At 39.4% G+C, this 8,899-nt stretch overlaps 1 protein-coding gene and 1 long non-coding RNA gene across 2 annotated transcripts in view; both read left to right on the top strand.

The window, feature by feature from the left end:
- Positions 1 to 1,544: 1,544 nt before the first annotated feature.
- Positions 1,545 to 6,173, top strand: LOC120590834 (uncharacterized). Its single transcript, XR_005649782.1, has 3 exons — positions 1,545 to 1,639; positions 5,556 to 5,649; positions 6,084 to 6,173. It is a non-coding gene; the product is annotated as an uncharacterized LOC120590834 (long non-coding RNA).
- Positions 6,174 to 7,378: 1,205 nt separating this feature from the next.
- TRIM36 (tripartite motif containing 36) overlaps positions 7,379 to 8,899 on the top strand; it is a 42,329-nt gene continuing 40,808 nt past the window's right edge. Inside the window, exon 1 of the mRNA XM_039848480.1 lies at positions 7,379 to 7,606. Within this exon, the coding sequence (XP_039704414.1) occupies positions 7,544 to 7,606 (63 nt within the window). The 5' untranslated portion in view covers positions 7,379 to 7,543. The remainder of the gene's footprint in view (positions 7,607 to 8,899) is intronic.

Here is an 8,899-nt window from a genome sequence, read left to right as displayed (position 1 = left end):
ATATTCAGATAATACATATTTTTTAAAAAAATCAGAAGCATCAACTAAAAAACTATGAGAAGTAATAAGAGTCCAGTCCAACAAGGTGATCAGAAACTAGATCAACAGATAAAACCTATAGCCTTCAAACTTACTAGCCATATCCACATAAAGGATGTTGGTATAGACTAAATGAGTCTCATCAGAAATTCATGTATTTTTGAATATATGACCCTTGCGATGTATATTTTGAATCCTAACCCCCAATGTAATGGTATTAGAAGGTGAGGCCTTTGGAAGGTGATTAGGTCATGAGAGAAGAACCCTTAAGAATGAGATTATTGCCTCTATAGAGAGCTCTCTCACTCCTGCTCTGTGAGGAAAACAGAAGACCTGCCATTTGCTTGTGTCTAGGTGTGGACCTCTTTGTGTTCATCTTTCCAGAGGTTTGTTGAATTCCTGGATCTATAGATTAATGTTTTCCAACAAATTTGGGAAGATTTTAGCCATTTCTCCATGTATTTTCTCTCCTTTCCTCTGTTTTCCTTCTCTTTCTCAACACCCTGTATATATGGATACAAGTATTTATATATATAATTTGTATGCTATATAGAGTCCAAAATATTGGTATAGCATAAATTATTCAAGTATTCCTTTATTGGTAAAGTGAAATTGCTTCCAATATTTTTACTATTATAAATAATGTTGCAATCAATGTATTTATATATGCTTCCTTGAAGGATGCTTCTCTGAATAGATGCTGAAAAGTGAAATTGCTGAGACATTTAATATTTTAATTGCTGTTGCCAAATTGCTCTCCAAAATAGCCCTATCGATACTCAAAACCAAAGGTTCTTAAAGGTACACATGTCCTTACACTTTTACAAAATTCGTATTACCAATTTCTTTTCATTGCTGATGACTGACAAATAAATGATGATGTCTCATTGCTTTCATTTCTGTTTCCCTTATAACTATTGTAATTGTGCATCTTTTCATGTTATCGGTCATTTGTTTTCCCTTCTTTACAAACTGTTTGTTCATATTCCTTACCCATTTTTCTATTGGGTTGCTTGTTTTCTTATTGATTTATAGGAGGTTCTTTATGCATTCATAAATGTATCCTTTATCTGTTGTATATGTTGCAAATGTTTTATCCCAGTCTCATTTTTTTTTAACTTTAGTATCTTTTGATGTACAGAGGTTTTCTCATCACCATTTGATTGGTCCATCGTTTCACCACTAATTTGAAATGTTACCTTTATTTTTTAGTAAATACAAATCATATAAAATCTAATCACAAGTTTTTAATCTAGATTTTTCTACTCTGTTTTATTGATGTTTGTCTACTTTGATACCAATTTTTCTAATTATATGGCTTCATTTTCATATTTGCTAGAACATAGTTCTTTTATAAATTGTCTTGGGCATTCTTGTGCATTACTCTTTTGAATTACTTTTAGAATTAACTTGACAAATTCTTGGAAAATCCTTGAGAGTTTTATTGTGGTTGTTTTGGATTTACAGATTAATTAAAAGAATGAAGAAATTCATTGCTAACAGACTGTCTTATAAAATATACTAAAGGAAGTCTTCAGAATGAGAGGAAATGACTGCAGATAGCAAGAAATGATGAACACCAGAAATGATATACTTGTGGGTAAATAAATGATATGCATATATTTTTTCTCTTCTGAATTTCTTTAAAAACATGCAATCTTTTATTAGATTGTGTAAAGCAATAATTATAACACTGTATTGTTGAGTATATAACATGTAGATGTAATATATGTGATAATAGAAGAAAAAAATTAGAACTATATTGTAAAGTTGCTGTATTTTACCAGAATTAAGTCAGTATTAATCTAAAGTAGATTGTGATCAGTTAAGATTTATATTATAATTCCTAGAGTTTTAAAAAATAAAAATTTTGTTAAAAGTCAACAGAAGAAAGAAATAGGTATACTAAGAAATATTTAAAACACAAAAGACACTAAAAGAAGAATAGAGGAAGAACAAGGACATAAGACATAGAAAACCAACTTTACCTAACATACTCATGGAACACTACACCCAACAGCAGAATACATATTCTTTTTAAGCACACATGGAATATTACCCCCCAAAAGATGAGGGTAATATTCTAGGCCAGGTCCAGTACACTACAGCCCAAGGCCAGTCACCTCATTTTTAAAAATCATTTTTAACCATTTTTAAGTGTGCAATTCACTGGTATTAATTATATTCATAATCTCATGCGACCAGTATCTAAACCCCAAACTTTTTAATCATCCACGACATAAACTCTGTACCAATTAAACAATAACTTATTCTCCATTCCCTCCAGCTGCACAAATCTACTTTCTGTACCTACGAATGTGTCTATTCTAGATAGTTCATATATAATAAATAACAATATTTGTTCTTTTGTGTTTGGCTTATTTCACTTAACATAATGTTTTCAAGGTCCATCTATACTGTAGCAGATAGCAGAAGTTGATTCCACCTTATAGCCTAATAATATTCCGTTATATGTATTTACCACATTTTGTTTGTCCATTCATTTGTCAATCAACACTCGGGTTGTTTCTATCTTTTGGTTATTGTGAAAAACGCAGCAGTGAACATTTGTGTACAAGTATCCATTTGCATACATTTTCAATTCTTGTGGCTATAACCTAGAATTGGAAATGCTGGGTCATATGGTAATTTTATATTTGACTTTTGAAGGACCATTAAACTGTTCCTTATAGTGGTTGCACCATTTTACTCTCCAACCAACCATATATGAGGGTTCCAATTTCTCCACATTGTCGCCAACACTTATTTTCTATTTTTTAAGTATAGCTGTTTTAATAGGTGTGCAAAAATGATTTCAATTGTGGTTTCGATTACATTTCCCTAATGAATGAATAAGCATCTTTTTATGTGCTTATTGAAAGCTGCCTATTTTCATAAATAAATGGTTTTTTAATTTTCACTCATTTGTTTACCTATTGTTGATGGTTGCTTTCATCCTATAACAGCAGAGTTGAGTAGTCAAGAAGACTATATGCCTGCAAGTGTAAAATATTTACTATCTTACATGGTAAGAAAAAGTTTGCTGATTCCCATTTTAGACCATGAAAAAAGCCTCAATATTATCTTAAAAACATTGAAATCATTCAAAGGATGGTATCGTTCAAAACAGAATTAGATTAGAAATCAACACAAAGAAATATGGGAAATCTAAAATATTTAGAAATTTGAAATAATTTAGAAATTAACATATTTGTAAATAACCCAAGTGTCAAAGAAAATATCACAGGGGGAAATTTGTAAATATTTCTAACTGAATGAAAAAAACAGCATATCAAAATTTATGGAACGTAGGCAAACCAGCATTTAATTATTAAAGACTGAATGCTTCTGCGCTATGATTGGGAATAAGGCAAAGATGTCCACTTCTGTCACTTTTATTCAGCATTATACTGGAGGTTCTAACCAGAACAATAAGACAAGAAAAATAAATTAAAGGCATACAAATTGGAAAGGAAAAATTAAAATTTTAATTACAGATACAGGTGGTCCCCTGACTTAGAATTTTCAACTTTACAAAGTTGTGAAAACTTTCAGTAGAAAGTTTTCTTTCAGTGAATTTTGCTACTTTCCTAGGCTAGTGATATGTGATATGAAATTCTCTTGTGTTGATGGACGGGAACAGTGAGTCACAGCTCCTAGTCAGCCACCCAATCATGAGGGTAAACAACCCATACTTCACTTTGTAGTAGTAAATGCATTTTCAAATTATGATATTTTTGACTTATAATGGATTTCTCAAAACTTAACCCCATTATAAGTTGAAGCGCATCTGCAATATAAGGAATCTACAAATAAAATCTAGAGTAATAAATTTTGTAACACTGCAAAGTACAGCTCATTATGCAATTATTAGTTGTATTTCTGTGCACAATTACCAAGAAGGTAATTAAGAAATCTGTTTCATTTACAATAATAAAATACTTAGCAATACATTTAACAAAAGAAGTGTAATATATCTGAACACTAAAAGCTATAGAGCATAACTAAGAGAAATTAAAGAAAAATCTCAATAAAGAGATATTCCAGTGTTTTAAAACTGGATTATGAGATGGTTGTACAACTACATAATAAAAAAATCACTAAACTGAACACTTACAGTTGATGGGTTTTATGGTATGTAAATCATACCTCAATAAAGCTGTTTAAAAAAAATTAGTTTTTAAGTGATCATTCTGAGTTTAGGTGCTAGGATGTATTTGTGTCAGAAAACTATATTTTATGTTTGCATCTTTGAAATAAAAACTGTTGAAGTAAATATAAGGGTTTATTAAAACCAAGATCTTTTTAGATTCCTTATTCTAGTCTCTAACTCTTAAACTGCTAAACATTAATCATTATAGATTTCAACTTCTAAGCCTTCATAAATGCAATTATTTATCTGTGTCCATAGTTTAAAAAAGACTTGGAAAGTGTATTTTGTCAGTGTTGATTACCAGTAGATAGGAGAAAATAGAGAGTTGTAGATGAAAATGAAGTCAAAAGCTGTGGATCGGGTTACAATTATTTTATTCATTGGCATGGTGATAGAGTAGATTAAATTCTACTAGTTTTGCAGTTAAATTGAAAAGTTTTCTCCCTTAGATGGAAATTGGAAAATAGCAGATTTTCCACAGCATGCAACCCTTTAATATTGCTAGTCTTCTCAGTGTGAAAAATTCACACATCGCATAATCCCTCCATTAAATATCTTTCTCTAAGGTGGAGAAGTTCCCTGTGAAGCAGCATCTGTCATGTTAATTTCATGACTTTTGAGAAATATGAATTAACTTTTTTCTTAAATTTGGTTCCTTTGGAGAATGAAGTTGGACATTAATCTTTATAATATTAGTCTTACTTTGTTCTTACAAGCAAGGGAAATAATTAAGCAACTTTTATTTGGTTCCTATTGACTCTCTGACCCTGTGTCTTTGAAGTCCATGCATAGAATTTCAGGGGAAATTTTAATGTGGTCTTCATTTCATTTGCTTGCCATATTTGAACGGTCTTTGCTGCTCCATAGTGTTCTTCACACACTGACAACAATAAAGAGTGATAAATGCCACTAGGTATCTGAGTAAATGCTCAGGACCCAACCCAGGTTCTAACTTCTGGACACTAATCTGGACTCAGGCAATTCTACTCCCTGCCACTGCAGTAGCTTATTCTAAGACCCTTACCCCCATCCTCATCTTGGTCTTGGGTAGAAATCAAGGCAACTGATAAGGATATTTTGCCTGGAGGCTTTCCTAGTAGCAAGTGATCAGGTGGGAAGACCTTTTATAATAGCGACATTTTCAGGGGAAAGAGTGGCAGCTAGTGTTGCTACATGGCAAAGGGATCCTAGAGGTATTAGCATTAAGCAGGAAGGGGCAGATACAATTTAGTTCAAAACCAGTCATTTTACAGAAGAGAAAAAATGAAACTCAGGAAATTGAATGGATCTACTTCAGGGGTAGCAGAAACTAACAGTTCCCTACCTAATAACTGTCTCATAACAAATCCTTGATTTTGTTTAGAGTGGCTATCAGTGTTTCCACAGTGGAATAATCACTTTCCCTGCCTACCTTGCAGCTAGGAGTGGACATGTGACCCAGTTCTCACAACAGAGATGTAAGTGGAAGTCATCGAATGGGGTTTGGGTAAGGTTTTTAGGGGAAACGTTTGACTTGTATGCCCCTTTGTCTCTACTTTTCTCCACCTTGCTCATAAAGCAGATATAAGGTTAGTTGTTCAGTCTAACACTGATTTTTATCATGTGCCAGAAGCCATTCTGGGCATGAAAAACTCACTTTTAGAGCAATATCTATTTCTGGCAATCTGCCAAATATTACTAATATTAGGAAAGAATACCTTCATAAATGCTACAGACCTTACTTGAATTCTACTAGTTTTGCATATGGAAGCAGAGAGCATACACAAATTCTACACAACCTGAGAAGAACAAGCACCTTCTAAGCAAGAAGCATTATGATTGTTGTCTTATCTCCTGCTGAGCCCCAACAATGAATACCCAGCACATTAACTTTTGCTGCTTCTTCTAATAGGCTATCAGCACCAAAGCAGAGAGGAAAGCAACACACTGAAGAGGAGCAAAGTTCTGGTAGAAGAACAGTCAAGGAGCAACATTAATGGAGGAAAAAATAGAAATTCTAATATATTTTTGGACTTCTGGGCCAGAGAGAAGAAATTAGAAAATGACCAAAAGAAGAGACAAACAAGAAAACCCTGTCTCATCAAGCCTGCAAACCTCCTCTGCTCCTGCAAATTAGGTCATTTCCATAGTCCACCCTGCCACTGATGCTGAGCCCAGCACAAACTCTGCCAACCTGCCTAAGGAAAGTGATTCACGCTTGTAAATCTTATATTTGTGTCTAATCTATTGCTGGCATTTTTTTTTTTAAAAGAAAAACTCAAACCCTTATCACTTTCTGTCTTTTCAAGAAAGATAAGACTGCTTAGAGCAACGTAGTAGACGAGGACTGACATTTTTCAGCCAAGTTTTGTTTTCAGAAGCAAGGATTGTCAGTTATGAATGAATCAGGGAGAAGACTGAGAGGCCATTTCAGCTGCAGCCTCCTAGAGGAGCTGCTATTTTTTAAAAAAAGTATAAAAGATGAGAAACATACACTGAACGTTTATCTCAACGAAACGAACAAATTGGACAGCGAGTTAAGTCTTAACTAAGGGTGAAAGTGTCCACGAACCTTGCTGGCTGGAATACTTTTTTTTTTTTTTTTCAAATTATGGGAAAGTTGAGTATCAAGAGGATATAGAGATACATCGACTCTTACACTTAGAGTGTTCAAAACACAATCATTGTATTTGTTCTCATCTCAGAAGCTCTGGCTTTGTCTTGTCACCTATTGGATTTCAGGAAGGCTGATTGAGATGCAGCTGCTATGCCATTTCCTGGGCCCCTCATTTTTTTTTTTTTTTTCCCAGCGCTGGCAGCCAGATCCTTTGTTGTGCCTCCTCTGCATTCATTCTCTCTGCCCTCGCACCTCCAGACAGTGTGAGGGGGAGCGTTCCTGGCCTCACGCTGAGAGCTCAGACGGCCGCCTTCTCTCGCACAGGATAAAGCACCTCTTTAACTGTCCGGTGGATGTCGGCGCTGCGCCGGGAGTGGCCCCGCTTTTGTGTGGGTGTTTGTCTCGGCAGCGGTCCGACCCCGCGGGAGCGCGGGCAGCGACCCCCGAGGAGGCGGGGCCTCGGCGGCGGCTCCGCCTGGTGATTTCTCGGCCGCCGCCGCCCTCGTCTGTTCCGTTACATCGCGGGGCGCGACAGCTTCACCCTGAGCCGAGCACGCCGGCCGCCGCTGCCCAGAAGCCCCTATGGCCGTCCTCCCACCTACCCCCGCCTTCTGCTTGTTTCCCCGCTTTCTCATTTTTCCTCGTTAACAGCATACTGGCGGTGCGCTTGGCAAAACTCAGACTAAAAACAGAAAAAAAAGGACAAAGTCGATGCACCCGCCTCGCTCCTCCAGAGTTTGTGAAGGGTCGTAACCATGTCTGAGTCGGGAGAGATAAGTGAATTTGGGTACATCATGGAATTGCTAGTCAGAGGCAAGGTAAGTGCTGGGAAGAGCGGAGCAGCGGCCTGGGCCCCCACTTCAGGCACTACCTGGCCGGTAGGTGTGGGCACCCGAGTCATTCCAGGGAGGGGGCTGGGATCCCGGGCGCGCGCTCCCAGCCCCTGCGTCCCGGCAGCTGCAGAATGCAGAGTAGCTGCCTTTTCTTTATTGCGCGGCGTCTCTGAAATGAGTCAAGGGGGACTTTCTGGCGTGTTCGAGGCCAGCGGGGCGACTGCGGGGGCTCCTGAGATGGCGAGGGGCTAGACCTCAGCGTGCGAAGATGCGGAGGAGGGCCGGGCGTCGGCCGAGGGGGCGCTCCCGGATGCGCCCAGGGCTGCCCAAGCGTGATGACTCCGAGTGGGTGACCTCGCCTGCCCAGGGATGGAGGGCGGAGGGAGGGTCCGAGCAGCGGGTGAACAGGCGGGGAGGGCAGAATCAGCTTGAGCGTGAAGTCCTACTGTGCGGCTGGTAAACAGGAGCAGAATCTTGACCACCCGCCTTGGCGTTTTCAGCCCTCCTTCCAGGTCCTTATCTGCTGCCCCAGGCAGGGAACATTTCAAGCCGCCTTACTTTGGTGGGGTGGGGAGATTTCAGCCCGGCTCCTGTCCGGGAGCCCCTTCCAAGCCCAGGCTGGCGCTGTCGGTGGCGCCTCGCGACCACGCCCTCGGCCGGGTCGGTTGGCGCCGCGCCTGGGCAGAAAGCCTTTCAGGGAGGTCTCCGCGCAGCATGCAAGAAACTGCCCAGAGAGGCTCCTAACTGGTTTGCAGGAGGGAGGTGTCGAGAAATGCAAAGGCCACCCGGTGCGCGGTCCGCCGGGAGTCGCCGGCGCGGAGAAAGCGTGAAACGGCATCTGCATTTGCGCTCTGCGCCTGGAGTTTCGAGAAGAGGTGATGGCACAGGGGAGCAAAGGACTTAGGGCTCGGGGTCATTAGAAAGGAGAAGGATGATTCTGCAGGCTTGGTGTGAGCACCTGAGACTTCAGTCTCATACCTCACTCACTCCAACTCCGCGGATATAGAGTGTGGAGCGGTTTTAGCTTCAGGCCAGAGAGTCCTGTGGCTCCGGGGGTTGGGGAGCCGGTTTAATGCACTTCCAGTCTAAAGCGTCCCAGGAGAACCGTTCGCATCCCGGAATTCTCTCCCTTGTTGTGCACTCATCCGAAATAGAATGTGGATTAACATCTCTAAGGTGAGGGCTGTGCTTTGGCTCGCCCCTAGCAATTACAGCTCGAGACCAGAAATACAAACCGAGGACCCTTGTTCACCTTTTCTTCCTAGCCCAGGCTCTATC

The sequence above is a fragment of the Pteropus medius genome, unplaced genomic scaffold, assembly GCF_902729225.1.
Source record: "Pteropus medius unplaced genomic scaffold, Ma_sr-lr_union100, whole genome shotgun sequence".
Lineage (NCBI taxonomy): Eukaryota > Metazoa > Chordata > Mammalia > Chiroptera > Pteropodidae > Pteropus > Pteropus medius.
Note: the sequence above shows the minus strand (reverse complement) of the source record. Positions and strands in the feature narration are given on the sequence as shown.